At 54.4% G+C, this 17,432-nt stretch overlaps 4 protein-coding genes across 4 annotated transcripts; 3 read left to right on the plus strand and 1 right to left on the minus strand. All coding sequences in view use genetic code 6, as the record gives it.

Annotated features, from left to right (window-relative positions):
* Positions 1–451: 451 nt before the first annotated feature.
* SS50377_26177 (Nitroreductase) lies at positions 452–1,204 on the plus strand (the record flags this gene model as incomplete). Its single annotated transcript, XM_067909994.1, has 1 exon — positions 452–1,204. One exon carries the CDS (start codon positions 452–454, stop codon positions 1,202–1,204), a length of 753 nt encoding a protein of 250 aa, XP_067762750.1.
* Positions 1,205–1,260: 56 nt separating this feature from the next.
* Positions 1,261–2,568, plus strand: SS50377_26178 (Cathepsin L; the record flags this gene model as incomplete). Its single annotated transcript, XM_067909995.1, has 1 exon — positions 1,261–2,568. The coding sequence occupies one exon, from the start codon at positions 1,261–1,263 to the stop codon at positions 2,566–2,568; it is 1,308 nt and encodes a 435-aa protein (XP_067762751.1).
* Positions 2,569–15,166: 12,598 nt separating this feature from the next.
* On the minus strand, positions 15,167–15,430 carry SS50377_26179 (Ribosomal protein S21; the record flags this gene model as incomplete). The annotated part of the gene is made up of 1 exon (XM_067909996.1): positions 15,167–15,430. One exon carries the CDS (start codon positions 15,428–15,430, stop codon positions 15,167–15,169), a length of 264 nt encoding a protein of 87 aa, XP_067762752.1.
* Positions 15,431–15,519: 89 nt separating this feature from the next.
* Positions 15,520–16,857, plus strand: SS50377_26180 (uncharacterized protein; the record flags this gene model as incomplete). The annotated part of the gene is made up of 1 exon (XM_067909997.1): positions 15,520–16,857. One exon carries the CDS (start codon positions 15,520–15,522, stop codon positions 16,855–16,857), a length of 1,338 nt encoding a protein of 445 aa, XP_067762753.1.
* Positions 16,858–17,432: the final 575 nt, after the last annotated feature.

The raw sequence follows: 17,432 nt of genomic DNA on the forward strand, positions 1-17,432 counted from the left end.
TGTACGGATAAGGCAACAGCTTACTCTTAAAAACCATTAAATTTTAGTATTTTGTATCTTTATTTAAATATTTTTAAATCTAAGCCAAATTTATAAGGCAACTATTGATAAATTTTAACATTTACATTAAAATTAATTTATGTGTATTCTAAATAATTTCCTTATATATTATGACAATAAATTCACATTGTCTTTAACTCACTGACTGCTACAATAGATAGAACCCCCCCACTAGCTGCTGAACTGATCATTCTTTCTAGAATAACAAGCACTCAAAGAAAAATCAAATTTTTCAAAATAATATGATTATAATTCTAAATTTCAATTATTAACTTTATTTGATTTTTAGTATGTTTTAAGTTATCTATTATGAAGTTTATTATAAAAAACTATCTATTACTAAATCCTAAATAATAATTATATAAAATACATATACTTTCTTTTTGTATAAATGTCAATTAAAATTCTTGCGAACTGTGTTGGCTGCCAAGCTTGCTACAATATTTGCCCAACGAAAGCGTTTTAGTTCATAGATAAAATGCCTATTTTTGCCAGACCTGATTCTTGCATGAGCTGTGGCCATTGCTACGCAATTTGCCCTGTTGGGGCTATCACCATTTTCGACAAAGAGCCTGATTCTGAGCCGCTGGAGCCACCCCACACTGTTGAGGGTGCAATCAAGTTCAGGCGATCGGTCAGGCGCTTCGCCCCCTAGCCACTCCCGAAAGAGTTTATTTCGGATATTATCGACATTACTAAGTTCTGCCCCTCAGCGCGAAACTTACGACCGATTCGCTACGTCGTTCTATCGCGTACTGCAATGGACTGCTTAGCGGAAGAAATCGCTAAATCCTGCGACAGCGCGTTTCCCGGATTGCACAAACTGCAGTCTCGGTTCGACGTGATATTCCGTGGCGCGCAGCACTGCATAGTGACGTATGCTGAAATTACCGCAGTTTCAGTTGTCTAGGATTCAGCCATTCAAATTTCTACGTTAGAGCTGTATTGCCAGAATAAAGGCATAGGATGTGTTTGGATCGGGTTTCTGACCAAAGCATGCAAAGTAAATCCGAGTCTGTTAAGGCTGATGAATCTAGACTGTGACCACGTTTAAGTACTGAGTTGCTTGGGTATTGGGATTCCCGCGATCAAATATAAGCGATCTGTGGCTAGAAAAGATGAAATTATTACTTTTCGGGACTGAATTTATTTTTCTTGCATTATTATATAGTAATTAATATCAAATATCTTTTCATAAAAATGATAGCTATATTACTTTTTTAATCGATGGAGCAAAAATGCGATATTGCATATCAAAGTTTCCTGCTTAAATATAAGAAAGAATATTAGGACGCTGCTAAAATTAATTTTTGCTAAAATTATAATAGCTATCTTAGATAATCTAGAAGAAATACCAATATTGTGATTACGAGTATTTTTGATACAAATTTAACTATTCCTAGCTAAAATAAAGTTATAGCTGATCCTGCCAATTGTTAAATAGAAATTTGCTCTATAGCTAATACATTAGGTGTTATTGAATCTGGTACTCTTCCACCATAGATTGATTTGCGCACATAGGGGGTTCTTACTTTACCACTTAATTAGAAATCTTGCAAGTCATCATGGGCCTTTGCAACCAATGCACTTTTTGGAAATATTATACTCCGTAGTTAAACAACAATTGCTTAATCAGAGTTTCAGCTTCTGGCGACAGATTTAAAATTATCAGTACAATGGCTCATTTCTAATACGTTCGGATCGTCAAAATACTGCGAATCTGGGGATTTTGCCTTTGCTCTTGCTTATTTTGTAGCTAGCCCCACCATCTTTCCAACCATTGAAGTTTCTAAAAATTACGAGTTTGATGCGCAAAATTATTAATTATTCCATGAGGAAAATAGGTATCTCACACCAAATTTAGACCCCACGAATTTTCTTTTACCATATAACATTACATCTGGGGCTTAAACACCTGTCATCTCCCTAATGAATAAAACCAACATGAACATAAGTCTTGCTAAGTCTTACCTTGCGAGAGGTTTTGCAGTGATCTCAAAAATAAAGTATGATAGTAATGAGAGCACCTAGATAGCATTTGCAGGTTATGATGGTAATACTGTATTATAGAATTATGGGTGTGAAGGTACTCCTAATCATTAAGTTATTATAGTGGGGTATGGTAAATATAAAGGGATTGACGTTTGGGTTGTTCAAAATTCTTGGGGTATAGAATGGGGTTCAGAAGGTTCATTTTATGTAGAAATAGGCAAAAATGACTTTTGTCTAGAAAATTATGCTTATACTGTCCTTCCTAAGGATTATGTAGATGCAGGAGTAGAGATTAAAAGTTAATTAAGTCCTTTTAGTGTTATTTCTGGTAAAAATGGTTTAGATAATTCTGATGGGACGTTTACGCCTTATATACCTCCACCTCCACCTGTGCATTGGACTTATTACATTGGACCTGCATTTGGAGCATTTGGCGGCCTTATTATAATACTGGTTATTATTTATATAATATCGAAGAGGTTGAAGGAGAAAAGAAGTTTACGATAATTGGTATGATCTGATTGTTTTTAACCTTATTTTTACTATCATTTTTAGTATCTACATGTTCCTGGGCTGGTACCTCGCGGTTCCTGACTTGGTACCTCGCTGCTCCTGGGCTGGTACCTCGCTGCTCCTGGGCTGGTACCTCGCGGTTCCTGACTTGGTACCTCGCTGCTCCTGGGCTGGTACCACGCTGCTCCTGGGCTGGTACCTCGCTGCTCCTGGGCTGGTACCTCGCTGCTCCTGGGCTGGTACCTCGCTGCTCCTGGGCTGGTACCTCGCTGCTCCTGGGCTGGTACCACGCTGCTCCTGGGCTGGTACCACGCGGTTCCTGGGCTGGTACCTCGCTGCTCCTGGGCTGGTACCTCGCTGCTCCTGGGCTGGTACCTCGCTGCTCCTGGGCTGGTACCTCGCTGCTCCTGGGCTGGTACCTCGCTGCTCCTGGGCTGGTACCACGCTGCTCCTGGGCTGGTACCTCGCTGCTCCTGGGCTGGTACCTCGCTGCTCCTGGGCTGGTACCTCGCTGCTCCTGGGCTGGTACCTCGCTGCTCCTGGGCTGGTACCACGCGGTTCCTGGGCTGGTACCTCGCTGCTCCTGGGCTGGTACCTCGCGGTTCCTGACTTGGTACCTCGCTGCTCCTGGGCTGGTACCACGCGGTTCCTGAGTTGGTACCTCGCTGCTCCTGGGCTGGTACCACGCTGCTCCTGGGCTGGTACCTCGCTGCTCCTGGGCTGGTACCACGCGGTTCCTGGGCTGGTACCTCGCTGCTCCTGGGCTGGTACCACGCTGCTCCTGGGCTGGTACCTCGCTGCTCCTGGGCTGGTACCACGCGGTTCCTGGGCTGGTACCTCGCTGCTCCTGGGCTGGTACCACGCTGCTCCTGGGCTGGTACCTCGCTGCTCCTGGGCTGGTACCACGCTGCTCCTGGGCTGGTACCTCGCTGCTCCTGGGCTGGTACCACGCTGCTCCTGGGCTGGTACCTCGCTGCTCCTGGGCTGGTACCACGCGGTTCCTGGGCTGGTACCACGCTGCTCCTGGGCTGGTACCTCGCTGCTCCTGGGCTGGTACCACGCTGCTCCTGGGCTGGTACCTCGCTGCTCCTGGGCTGGTACCACGCGGTTCCTGGGCTGGTACCACGCTGCTCCTGGGCTGGTACCTCGCTGCTCCTGGGCTGGTACCACGCTGCTCCTGGGCTGGTACCACGCTGCTCCTGGGCTGGTACCTCGCTGCTCCTGGGCTGGTACCTCGCTGCTCCTGGGCTGGTACCACGCTGCTCCTGGGCTGGTACCTCGCTGGTCTCCTGGGCTGGTACCTCGCTGCTCCTGGGCTGGTACCTCGCGGTTCCTGACTTGGTACCTCGCTGCTCCTGGGCTGGTACCTCGCTGCTCCTGGGCTGGTACCACGCGGTTCCTGACTTGGTACCTCGCTGCTCCTGGGCTGGTACCACGCTGCTCCTGGCGGTACTCGCGTCCTGAGCTTGGTACCTCGCTGCTCCTGGGCTGGTACCACCGTCCTGGCCTCCCTGGGCTGGTACCTGTCGGCTGGTTCCTGGGCTCCTGGTGGTAACCTCGCGGTTCCTGGGCTGGTACCTCGCTGCTCCTGGGCTGGTACCTCGCTGCTCCTGGCTGGTACCTCGCGGCCTGGCTGGTACCTCGCTGCCTCCTGGGTGGTACCCTCGCTGCTCCTGGGCTGGTACCTCGCGGTTGCGAGCTGCTCCTGGGCTGGTACCCGCTGCTCCTGGGCTGGTACCTCGCTGCTCCCTCGCTGCTCCTGGGCTGGTACCTCGCTGCTCCTGGGCTGGTACCTCGCTGCTCCTGGGCTGGTACCCGCGTCTGGCTGGTACCGCTGCTCCTGGGCTGGTACCGCGGTTCCTGGGCTGGTACCACGCGTCCTGGTGTTCGCTGCTCCTGGGCTGGTGCTGCCTGGCTGGTACCTCGCTGCTCCTGGGCTGGTACCTCGCGGTTCCTGGCTGGTACCTCGCGGTTCCTGAGTTGGTACCTCGCTGCTCCTGGGCTGGTACCTCGCTGCTCCTGGGCTGGTACCTCGCTGCTCCTGGGCTTGGGTACCACGCGGTTCCTGAGTTGGTACCTCGCTGCTCCTGGGCTGGTACCTCGCGGTTCCTGACTTGGTACCTCGCTGCTCCTGGGCTGGTACCACGCGGTTCCTGAGTTGGTACCTCGCTGCTCCTGGGCTGGTACCTCGCGGTTCCTGACTGGTACCTCGCTGCTCCTGAGTTGGTACCACGCGGTTCCTGAGTTGGTACCTCGCTGCTCCTGGGCTGGTACCTCGCGGTTCCTGACTTGGTACCTCGCTGCTCCTGGGCTGGTACCACGCGGTTCCTGAGTTGGTACCTCGCTGCTCCTGGGCTGTACCTCGCGGTTCCTGACTTGGTACTCGCTGCTCCTGGGCTGGTACTCGCTGCTCCTGGCTGGTACCACGCGGTTCCTGAGTTGGTACCTCGCTGCTCCTGGGCTGGTACCACGCTGCTCCTGGGCTGGTACCACGCTGCTCCTGGGCTGGTACCTCGCTGCTCCTGGGCTGGTACCTCGCGGTTCCTGGCTGGTACCACGCTGCTCCTGGCTGGTACCTCGCTGCTCCTGGGCTGGTACCTCGCGGTTCCTGGGCTGGTACCACGCTGCTCCTGGGCTGGTACCTCGCTGCTCCTGGGCTGGTATCCACGCTCGTCCTGGGCTGGTACCTCGCTGCTCCTGGGCTGTACCCGCGGTTCCTGACTTGGTACCTCGCTGCTCCTGGGCTGGTACCACGCTGCTCCTGGGCTGGTACCACGCTGCTCCTGGGCTGGTACCTCGCGGTTCCTGGGCTGGTACCTTGCACCACGCTGCTCCTGGGCTGGTACCGCTGCTCCTGGCTGACCACGCGTCCTGGGCTACCTGCTTCCTGGGCTGGTACCTCGCCCTGCTTCCTGGGCTGGTACCACGCTGCTCCTGGCGCTGCTCCTACCTCGCTGCCCTGCTGGTACCTCGCGCCTGGGTACCTCGCTGCTCCTGGGCTGGCTGCTCCTGGCTGGTACCACGCTGCTCCTGCCTCGCTGCTCCTGGGCTGGTACCACGCTGCTCCTGGGCTGGTAACCTTCGCGGTTCCTGGGCTTGGTACCCGCTGCTCCTGGGCTGGTACCACGCTGCTCCTGGCTGGTACCGGTTCCTGGGTACCTCGCTGCTCCTGGCTACGCTGCTCCTGGGCTGGTACCTCGCGGTTCCTGACTTGGTACTCGCTGCTCCTGGCTGGTACCTCGCTGCTCTGGGCTGGTACCACGCGGTTCCTGAGTTGGTACTGCCCTGGGCTGGTACCGCTGCTCCTGGGCTGTACCACGACCTCCTGCTGGCTGCTCCTGGGTACTTCCTGAGTTGGTACCTCGCTGGGCTCCTGGCACCTCGCGGTTCCTGGTACCTCGCTGCTCCTGCTGGTACCACGCTGCTCCTGGGGTACCTCCTGCTCTGGGCTACCTCGCGGTTCCTGAGTTGGTACCTCGCTGCTCCTGGGCTGGTACCGCTGCCCTGGGCTGGTACCTCGCTGCTCCTGGGCTGGTACCTCGCGGTACCACGCTGCTCCTGGGCTGGTACCTCGCTGCTCCTGGGCTGGTACCTCGCTGCTCCTGGCTGGTACCACGCTGGGGCTGGTACCTCGGTTCCTGCTGGTACCACCTCGCTGCTCCTGGGCTGGTACCGCTGCTCTGGGCTGGTACTCGCTGCTCCTGGGCTGTACCTCGCTGCTCCTGGGCTGGTACTCGCGGTTCCTGGGCTGGTACCACCGCTGCCTGGGCTGGTACCTCGCGGTTCCTGATTGGTACCTCGCCTGCTCCTGGGCTGGTACTCGCTGCTTCCTGGGCTGGTACCTCGCGGTTCTGGGCTGGTACCCACGCTGCTCCTGGGCTGAGTACCTCGCTGCTCCTGGGCTGGTACCTTACGCGGTTCCTGACTTGGTACACGCGTTCCTGAGTTGGTACCTCGTGCTCCTGGGCTGGTACCTCGCGGTTCCTTGCTTGGTACCTCGCTGCTCCTGGGCTGGTACCACGCGGTTCCTGAGTTGGTACCTCGCTGCTCCTGGGCTGGTACCTCGCGGTTCTGACTTGGTACCTCGCTGCTCCAGTGGTACCACGCGGTTCCTGAGTTGGTACCTCGCTGCTCCTGGGCTCTGGTACCTCGCGGTTCCTGACTTGGTACCCGTGCTCCTGGGCTGGTACCACGCGGTTCTGGTTGGTACCTGCTGCCCTGGGCTGGTACCTCGCGGTTCCTGACTTGGTACCTGCTGCTCCTGGGTGACCTCGCTGCTCCTGGGCTGGTACCACGCGGTTCCTGAGTTGGTACCTCCGCTGCTCCTGGGCTGGTACCATCGCTGGTCTCCTGGCTTGGTACCACGCTGCTCCTGGGCTGGTACCTCGCTGCTCCTGGGCTGGTACCTCGCGGTTCCTGACTTGGTACCTCGCTGCTCCCTGGGCTGGTACCATCGCTGCTCCTGGGCTGGTACCTCGCTGCTCCTGGGCTGGTACCTCGCTGCTCCTGGGCTGGTACCCGCTGCTCCTGGGCTGGTACCACGCTGCTCCTGGGCTGGTACCTCGCTGTCCTGGGGCTGGTACCTCGCTGCTCCTGGGCTGGTACCACGGTCCTGCTGGACCTCGCTGCCTGGGCTGGTACCACGCTGCTTCCTGGGCTGGTACCCGCTGCTCCTGGCTGGACCTCGCGGTTCCTGGCTGGTACCCCGCTCCTGGGCTGGTACCACGCTGCTCCTGGGCTGGTACCACGCTGCTCCTGGGCTGGTACCACGCTGCTCCTGGGCTGGTACCTCGCTGCTCCTGGGCTGGTACCTCGCGGTTCCTGGCTGGACCAGCTTCCTGGCTGGTACCTCGCTGCTCCTGGGCTGGTACCACGCTGCTCCTGGGCTGGTACCCGCTGCTCCTGGGCTGGTACCTCGCTGTCCTGGGCTGGGTACCACCGCTGCTCCTGGGATGGTACCTCGCTGCTCCTGGGGCTGGTTACCACGCTGCTCCTGGGTGGTACCGCTGCTCCTGGTGGTACCACGCTGCTCCTGGGCTGGTACCTCGCGGTTCCTGGCTGGTACCTCGCTGCTCCTGGGCTGGTACCACCGCTGCTCCTGGGCTGGTACCTCGCGGTTCCTGACTTGGTACCTCGCTGCTCCTGGGCTGGTACCACGCTGCTTCCTGGGCTGTACCTCGCGGTTCCTGACTTGGTACCTCGCGCTCCTGGGTGGTACCTCGCTGCTCTGGGCTGGTACCACGCGGTTCCTGAGTTGGTACCTCGCTGCTCCTGGGCTGGTACCACGCTGCTCCTGGGCTGGTACCTCGCTGCTCCTGGGCTGGTACCACGCGGTTCCTGGGCTGGTACCTCGCGGTTCCTGACTTGGTACCTCGCTGCTCCTGGGCTGGTACCACGCGGTTCCTGAGTTGGTACCTCGCTGCTCCTGGGCTGGTACCACGCTGCTCCTGGGCTGGTACCTCGCTGCTCCTGGGCTGGTACCTCGCGGTTCCTGGGCTGGTACCACGCTGCTCCTGGGGCTGGTACCTCGCTGCTCCTGGGCTGGTACCACGCTGCTCCTGGGCTGGTACCTCGCTGCTCCTGGGCTGGTACCTCGCGGTTCCTGAGTTGGTACCTCGCTGCTCCTGGGCTGGTACCACGCTGCTCCTGGGCTGGTACCTCGCTGCTCCTGGGCTGGTACCTCGCGGTTCCTGGGCTGGTACCACGCTGCTCCTGGGCTGGTACCTCGCTGCTCCTGGGCTGGTACCTCGCTGCTCCTGGGCTGGTACCACGCTGCTCCTGGGCTGGTACCTCGCGGTTCCTGACTTGGTACCTCGCTGCTCCTGGGCTGGTACCTCGCTGCTCCTGGGCTGGTACCTCGCTGCTCCTGGGCTGGTACCTCGCTGCTCCTGGGCTGGTACCTCGCTGCTCCTGGGCTGGTACCTCGCGGTTCCTGGGCTGGTACCACGCTGCTCCTGGGCTGGTACCTCGCGGTTCCTGACTTGGTACCACGCTGCTCCTGGGCTGGTACCTCGCTGCTCCTGGGCTGGTACCTCGCGGTTCCTGGGCTGGTACCACGCTGCTCCTGGGCTGGTACCTCGCTGCTCCTGGGCTGGTACCTCGCTGCTCCTGGGCTGGTACCACGCTGCTCCTGGGCTGGTACCTCGCTGCTCCTGGGCTGGTACCTCGCGGTTCCTGACTTGGTACCTCGCTGCTCCTGGGCTGGTACCACGCGGTTCCTGAGTTGGTACCTCGCTGCTCCTGGGCTGGTACCACGCTGCTCCTGGGCTGGTACCTCGCTGCTCCTGGGCTGGTACCTCGCGGTTCCTGACTTGGTACCTCGCTGCTCCTGGGCTGGTACCACGCGGTTCCTGAGTTGGTACCTCGCTGCTCCTGGGCTGGTACCTCGCGGTTCCTGGGCTGGTACCACGCTGCTCCTGGGCTGGTACCTCGCTGCTCCTGGGCTGGTACCTCGCTGCTCCTGGGCTGGTACCACGCGGTTCCTGGGCTGGTACCACGCTGCTCCTGGGCTGGTACCTCGCGGTTCCTGACTTGGTACCACGCTGCTCCTGGGCTGGTACCTCGCTGCTCCTGGGCTGGTACCTCGCGGTTCCTGGGCTGGTACCACGCTGCTCCTGGGCTGGTACCTCGCTGCTCCTGGGCTGGTACCTCGCTGCTCCTGGGCTGGTACCACGCGGTTCCTGGGCTGGTACCACGCTGCTCCTGGGCTGGTACCACGCGGTTCCTGGGCTGGTACCTCGCGGTTCCTGAGTTGGTACCTCGCTGCTCCTGGGCTGGTACCTCGCTGCTCCTGGGCTGGTACCTCGCTGCTCCTGGGCTGGTACCTCGCGGTTCCTGACTTGGTACCACGCGGTTCCTGAGTTGGTACCTCGCTGCTCCTGGGCTGGTACCTCGCGGTTCCTGACTTGGTACCTCGCTGCTCCTGGGCTGGTACCACGCGGTTCCTGAGTTGGTACCTCGCTGCTCCTGGGCTGGTACCTCGCGGTTCCTGACTTGGTACCTCGCTGCTCCTGAGTTGGTACCACGCGGTTCCTGAGTTGGTACCTCGCTGCTCCTGGGCTGGTACCTCGCGGTTCCTGACTTGGTACCTCGCTGCTCCTGGGCTGGTACCACGCGGTTCCTGAGTTGGTACCTCGCTGCTCCTGGGCTGGTACCTCGCGGTTCCTGACTTGGTACCTCGCTGCTCCTGGGCTGGTACCTCGCTGCTCCTGGGCTGGTACCACGCGGTTCCTGAGTTGGTACCTCGCTGCTCCTGGGCTGGTACCACGCTGCTCCTGGGCTGGTACCACGCTGCTCCTGGGCTGGTACCTCGCTGCTCCTGGGCTGGTACCTCGCGGTTCCTGACTTGGTACCTCGCTGCTCCTGGGCTGGTACCACGCTGCTCCTGGGCTGGTACCACGCGGTTCCTGGGCTGGTACCACGCGGTTCCTGAGTTGGTACCTCGCTGCTCCTGGGCTGGTACCACGCGGTTCCTGAGTTGGTACCTCGCTGCTCCTGGGCTGGTACCACGCGGTTCCTGAGTTGGTACCACGCGGTTCCTGAGTTGGTACCTCGCTGCTCCTGGGCTGGTACCACGCGGTTCCTGACTTGGTACCTCGCTGCTCCTGAGTTGGTACCACGCGGTTCCTGAGTTGGTACCTCGCTGCTCCTGGGCTGGTACCACGCGGTTCCTGAGTTGGTACCTCGCTGCTCCTGGGCTGGTACCTCGCGGTTCCTGACTTGGTACCTCGCTGCTCCTGAGTTGGTACCACGCGGTTCCTGAGTTGGTACCTCGCTGCTCCTGGGCTGGTACCTCGCGGTTCCTGACTTGGTACCTCGCTGCTCCTGGGCTGGTACCTCGCTGCTCCTGGGCTGGTACCACGCGGTTCCTGAGTTGGTACCTCGCTGCTCCTGGGCTGGTACCACGCTGCTCCTGGGCTGGTACCTCGCGGTTCCTGGGCTGGTACCACGCTGCTCCTGGGCTGGTACCTCGCTGCTCCTGGGCTGGTACCTCGCGGTTCCTGACTTGGTACCACGCTGCTCCTGGGCTGGTACCTCGCTGCTCCTGGGCTGGTACCTCGCGGTTCCTGGGCTGGTACCACGCTGCTCCTGGGCTGGTACCTCGCTGCTCCTGGGCTGGTACCTCGCGGTTCCTGACTTGGTACCTCGCTGCTCCTGGGCTGGTACCTCGCTGCTCCTGGGCTGGTACCACGCGGTTCCTGACTTGGTACCTCGCTGCTCCTGGGCTGGTACCACGCTGCTCCTGGGCTGGTACCACGCTGCTCCTGGGCTGGTACCTCGCGGTTCCTGGGCTGGTACCACGCTGCTCCTGGGCTGGTACCACGCTGCTCCTGGGCTGGTACCACGCTGCTCCTGGGCTGGTACCACGCTGCTCCTGGGCTGGTACCTCGCGGTTCCTGGGCTGGTACCACGCTGCTCCTGGGCTGGTACCTCGCTGCTCCTGGGCTGGTACCACGCTGCTCCTGGGCTGGTACCTCGCTGCTCCTGGGCTGGTACCTCGCGGTTCCTGACTTGGTACCTCGCTGCTCCTGGGCTGGTACCACGCTGCTCCTGGGCTGGTACCACGCTGCTCCTGGGATGGTACCTCGCTGCTCCTGGGCTGGTACCACGCTGCTCCTGGGCTGGTACCTCGCGGTTCCTGGGCTGGTACCACGCTGCTCCTGGGCTGGTACCACGCTGCTCCTGGGCTGGTACCTCGCGGTTCCTGACTTGGTACCTCGCTGCTCCTGGGCTGGTACCTCGCTGCTCCTGGGCTGGTACCACGCGGTTCCTGAGTTGGTACCTCGCTGCTCCTGGGCTGGTACCACGCTGCTCCTGGGCTGGTACCTCGCTGCTCCTGGGCTGGTACCACGCGGTTCCTGGGCTGGTACCTCGCGGTTCCTGACTTGGTACCTCGCTGCTCCTGGGCTGGTACCTCGCTGCTCCTGGGCTGGTACCACGCGGTTCCTGACTTGGTACCTCGCGGTTCCTGGGCTGGTACCTCGCTGCTCCTGGGCTGGTACCACGCGGTTCCTGACTTGGTACCTCGCTGCTCCTGGGCTGGTACCTCGCTGCTCCTGGGCTGGTACCACGCTGCTCCTGGGCTGGTACCTCGCTGCTCCTGGGCTGGTACCTCGCGGTTCCTGGGCTGGTACCACGCTGCTCCTGGGCTGGTACCTCGCTGCTCCTGGGCTGGTACCTCGCGGTTCCTGACTTGGTACCTCGCTGCTCCTGGGCTGGTACCTCGCTGCTCCTGGGCTGGTACCTCGCGGTTCCTGGGCTGGTACCACGCTGCTCCTGGGCTGGTACCTCGCTGCTCCTGGGCTGGTACCTCGCGGTTCCTGACTTGGTACCTCGCTGCTCCTGGGCTGGTACCTCGCTGCTCCTGGGCTGGTACCACGCGGTTCCTGACTTGGTACCTCGCTGCTCCTGGGCTGGTACCTCGCGGTTCCTGACTTGGTACCTCGCTGCTCCTGGGCTGGTACCTCGCTGCTCCTGGGCTGGTACCTCGCTGCTCCTGGGCTGGTACCACGCTGCTCCTGGGCTGGTACCTCGCGGTTCCTGACTTGGTACCTCGCTGCTCCTGGGCTGGTACCTCGCTGCTCCTGGGCTGGTACCACGCTGCTCCTGGGCTGGTACCACGCGGTTCCTGGGCTGGTACCTCGCGGTTCCTGACTTGGTACCTCGCTGCTCCTGGGCTGGTACCTCGCTGCTCCTGGGCTGGTACCACGCTGCTCCTGGGCTGGTACCTCGCTGCTCCTGGGCTGGTACCTCGCTGCTCCTGGGCTGGTACCTCGCTGCTCCTGGGCTGGTACCACGCTGCTCCTGGGCTGGTACCTCGCGGTTCCTGACTTGGTACCTCGCTGCTCCTGGGCTGGTACCACGCTGCTCCTGGGCTGGTACCTCGCTGCTCCTGACTTGGTACCACGCTGCTCCTGGGCTGGTACCTCGCTGCTCCTGGGCTGGTACCACGCTGCTCCTGGGCTGGTACCTCGCTGCTCCTGGGCTGGTACCTCGCTGCTCCTGGGCTGGTACCTCGCTGCTCCTGGGCTGGTACCACGCTGCTCCTGGGCTGGTACCACGCTGCTCCTGGGCTGGTACCACGCTGCTCCTGGGCTGGTACCACGCTGCTCCTGGGCTGGTACCTCGCTGCTCCTGGGCTGGTACCACGCTGCTCCTGGGCTGGTACCTCGCTGCTCCTGGGCTGGTACCACGCTGCTCCTGGGCTGGTACCACGCTGCTCCTGGGCTGGTACCACGCTGCTCCTGGGCTGGTACCTCGCTGCTCCTGGGCTGGTACCTCGCGGTTCCTGACTTGGTACCTCGCTGCTCCTGGGCTGGTACCACGCTGCTCCTGGGCTGGTACCTCGCTGCTCCTGGGCTGGTACCTCGCGGTTCCTGACTTGGTACCTCGCTGCTCCTGGGCTGGTACCACGCGGTTCCTGGGCTGGTACCTCGCGGTTCCTGGGCTGGTACCACGCTGCTCCTGGGCTGGTACCACGCGGTTCCTGGGCTGGTACCTCGCGGTTCCTGACTTGGTACCTCGCTGCTCCTGGGCTGGTACCACGCGGTTCCTGGGCTGGTACCTCGCGGTTCCTGACTTGGTACCTCGCTGCTCCTGGGCTGGTACCTCGCGGTTCCTGACTTGGTACCTCGCTGCTCCTGGGCTGGTACCACGCTGCTCCTGGGCTGGTACCTCGCTGCTCCTGGGCTGGTACCTCGCGGTTCCTGACTTGGTACCTCGCTGCTCCTGGGCTGGTACCTCGCTGCTCCTGGGCTGGTACCACGCTGCTCCTGGGCTGGTACCTCGCTGCTCCTGGGCTGGTACCACGCTGCTCCTGGGCTGGTACCTCGCTGCTCCTGACTTGGTACCTCGCTGCTCCTGGGCTGGTACCTCGCTGCTCCTGGGCTGGTACCTCGCGGTTCCTGACTTGGTACCTCGCTGCTCCTGGGCTGGTACCTCGTGGTTCCTGACTTGGTACCACGCTGCTCCTGGGCTGGTACCTCGCTGCTCCTGGGCTGGTACCACGCTGCTCCTGGGCTGGTACCACGCTGCTCCTGGGCTGGTACCTCGCTGCTCCTGGGCTGGTACCTCGCTGCTCCTGGGCTGGTACCTCGCGGTTCCTGGGCTGGTACCACGCTGCTCCTGGGCTGGTACCTCGCTGCTCCTGGGCTGGTACCTCGCGGTTCCTGACTTGGTACCTCGCTGCTCCTGGGCTGGTACCACGCGGTTCCTGGGCTGGTACCTCGCGGTTCCTGACTTGGTACCTCGCTGCTCCTGGGCTGGTACCTCGCTGCTCCTGGGCTGGTACCACGCTGCTCCTGGGCTGGTACCTCGCTGCTCCTGGGCTGGTACCACGCTGCTCCTGGGCTGGTACCTCGCGGTTCCTGGGCTGGTACCTCGCGGTTCCTGACTTGGTACCTCGCTGCTCCTGGGCTGGTACCACGCTGCTCCTGGGCTGGTACCTCGCGGTTCCTGGGCTGGTACCACGCTGCTCCTGGGCTGGTACCACGCTGCTCCTGGGCTGGTACCACGCTGCTCCTGGGCTGGTACCTCGCGGTTCCTGACTTGGTACCTCGCTGCTCCTGGGCTGGTACCTCGCGGTTCCTGGGCTGGTACCACGCTGCTCCTGGGCTGGTACCACGCGGTTCCTGGGCTGGTACCACGCTGCTCCTGGGCTGGTACCTCGCGGTTCCTGGGCTGGTACCACGCTGCTCCTGGGCTGGTACCTCGCGGTTCCTGGGCTGGTACCACGCGGTTCCTGGGCTGGTACCACGCGGTTCCTGAGTTGGTACCTCGCTGTTTATTATAACTTACAATGATATTAAAGACCCTCAATTAGCAAATTTACTTCTTAGTTTAGTAATAAATCGTATAGTACGAGATAAACAAAATTTAGATCCATTTGATGGTTTAAACAATTAACCTTATACTTAGTTTTAACTAATAGTTAATATAGTACATACATAAATATTATTGTATAGTAATTAAATACATTATATCCTTTACAAGATTCAGAATGTGATAAATATAATATTAAGATTATTTGCTACAATCACTATATAGTTTATAATAATTTTATAAGCTTACATCGATGATAGTAATAGATTATAATAATAATTGAATGTAAAACTAGTTGAAATAATTATACAATCTTGTTAAATAATTGATAAATAAATATTTGTAAACCCTTCTATTTTGATTCATTTCTCATAAGCTAAATCTCATTTATATAATACCGTTTATATATCAATTTAAAAAGATTAATCATAACAAAATAGAGGTAAATTTCAAATCCGTAGTCTGAATTGGGTTATCAACAAATCTAATAATAGAAGTTGATTGAGGAATTTAACTGAAGATCCTGTCAAGTCAGATTTCAATAATTTTTTCTGGTCCCAACTTAGATTACTCCTCTCGAGTGCTCAGACCTCAGACCTTCCCCTGAACATAAAGCTCAGAATCCTCATCCGGATGAAATTAATTTAAGGAGTGAAAAAATAATCAATTTTAATAATAGCAGTAACAATATATAATAATTGAAACTCCTTTATAAATCATATCTATCTATTAGTAATTTTCAATTATTGCTAATATAAATTTATATATGAAAATATTAGTATCATTCAAGCTTGATCAAACCAGCTTTTTAGGCAAGTAAATTGAAGGCAGCATCAGAGTTACCAGCTTTCCTGACTGGGCCAGAAATTGCAAATGCTACAGTATTGCTCTTATATTTACAATCATCATTAAGTTGAGCGATGTTGATTTAAATAGAGTTATGATCCTTAGGCCCAATGATATTATTGGTAGCAGAACATTTTCTAGGGATAAAGTTATCAACCATCATACCTTCAGCGTTAGTCATACCAATTTCGGAGCTCATTATTGGCGCAGGGAGTGGAAATTAAAATTAAAATGTAATTAAAATATATATATTATATTTATCTTAATAATTGTTCTTTCAAATCAATAATGAAATCATTTAATGTTTAGTTACCGTAAATATTAGTTTAATTATAAAAGCTTACACCACTCAAATAAACTTAGTAAGTAAATTTATTTTTATAATAAATAACTACACTGCTACTGTAAGAAAAGCAGCCCTAATTAAATGAATTCTATATATAAATTCTTTCGTCAGTAAGACATACACAATCGCTTTAATCAGTCAATCATGAACTGTATAAATTTGTGTAGATAGCATTATAAAACTCAAAGGAATTTAAAGCATGTTCGATTTAGATTGATGAGTTTTATGACTTTCTCCTATTTGAAGCTAAACAAGATATAATGCTTGCAGCTAGTAGTGCAAGAATTATATCAGAAAATTTATAAGAGATATCAGAGTATGCCAAGTTAAAATTATTGGAAATTGGAAATTTAGGCGGCAATTCAGCAATCCACTTACTAATAAACATGAACACTGTTAGTACTTCAATTATATTTGATTATGTGAATACATAAATATAAAAGTTGACTAATTGTATTTCTGGGGAAGAATATCGTGAATTTTTAGATATTCTATATGATCTAAAAGAAATATATAAAGGTTAAGCTAAGGATATTATTGATGAACGGTTACTTGAAGGAATTATTTATCCGGATGTAATAGTAGTTTTGACAGATTATTAAGCAAAATAATATTAAAATGATATAGCAAATATAGTGATAAGTCCTATTATTTAGCGGTTTATCAATTCCACATTTATCTCACATTAGAATGAGGAAAAATTATAACATCGTCAATAATACTAATGCCCTTAACCTAAATTATATGATTTATTCTCTGAACCAGTAAAATAATTAAAGCATCGAAATACAAGCGTAGAAGAAGCATTATTTATTTTGTCTGAAGTTTCTATTATCCTAGACTTAAATATATTTTCACTTTTAGACTAAACTATAAGTAATTAGAATTTATATCAAGATAATATGATCCTTGGATAAGAGAATAAAATAAAAGATAGTTTTACAAATATTTATCAAAATACATTTAAAGCTTCTTCTTTAGTTTTGCATGATATTCTTTTGTATTATAAAAACTTATTAGTTCCACGTTACATCAATGCATATTGTAGAATCTACTAATCCTAACCAAAAATAATATAATAATTTATTAAAATGGTCGGAATAACACCATTAGCAAGTGATGTTCAGAAAATAATAAAATAGGTGTCTAGTGAAGAAGAATGGTAAAACTAAATTAAAATAGTTTAATAGTTTAATTCATATCGTAGCTAATAGCCCAGTAATCTTGTTGACAGAGTTATAACGTATTTCCAAGATATTTTCGATGAGGTGTAAATATGATAATCTTTGTATTTATTCTTAAAGGTTATATATAAATATAATATATATTTATTTATATAAAATTATAATATCAAAATAATATTTAACAATCACTTCATATTTGGATTATTATCTATTATAGATAGATAAAATTTACTTAATTTTATAGTATTTATAAAATAATTAGAACTAACTAATATAAATATCAAATACGGAACTTATTAAATATCAATATTATAGAATATTATACTATTAACTTTATGGTTTCACTATCTTGTATGAATATATGTCCAATATTAATCTTGTATAAATAATTTAAAGTTTAGTTAATAAAGCTTTTAATAGAAAATTAAAGATAAAAACAAGTATATGACTATGCAGTTTTAATATTCCCTCTCCCACGCTTCATGCGGCATACATCCCGCAACCGATGGCAGGGCGCATTTCTGAAGAAGGGTGCACTTCTGCATGCTACTTTATGACAAAACTCTGGAATGCTGGATAATGCAATATATCGTAAGCGCCGGCTTGTGAATTCACACTCCTTCCCAAAATAACTCGCGCCATCCGCGCCCAACCTGACGCGTTTTTCCTGT

Source organism: Spironucleus salmonicida, chromosome 6, assembly GCF_000497125.1.
Source record: "Spironucleus salmonicida strain ATCC 50377 chromosome 6, whole genome shotgun sequence".
NCBI classification, from domain to species: Eukaryota; Fornicata; order Diplomonadida; family Hexamitidae; genus Spironucleus; species Spironucleus salmonicida.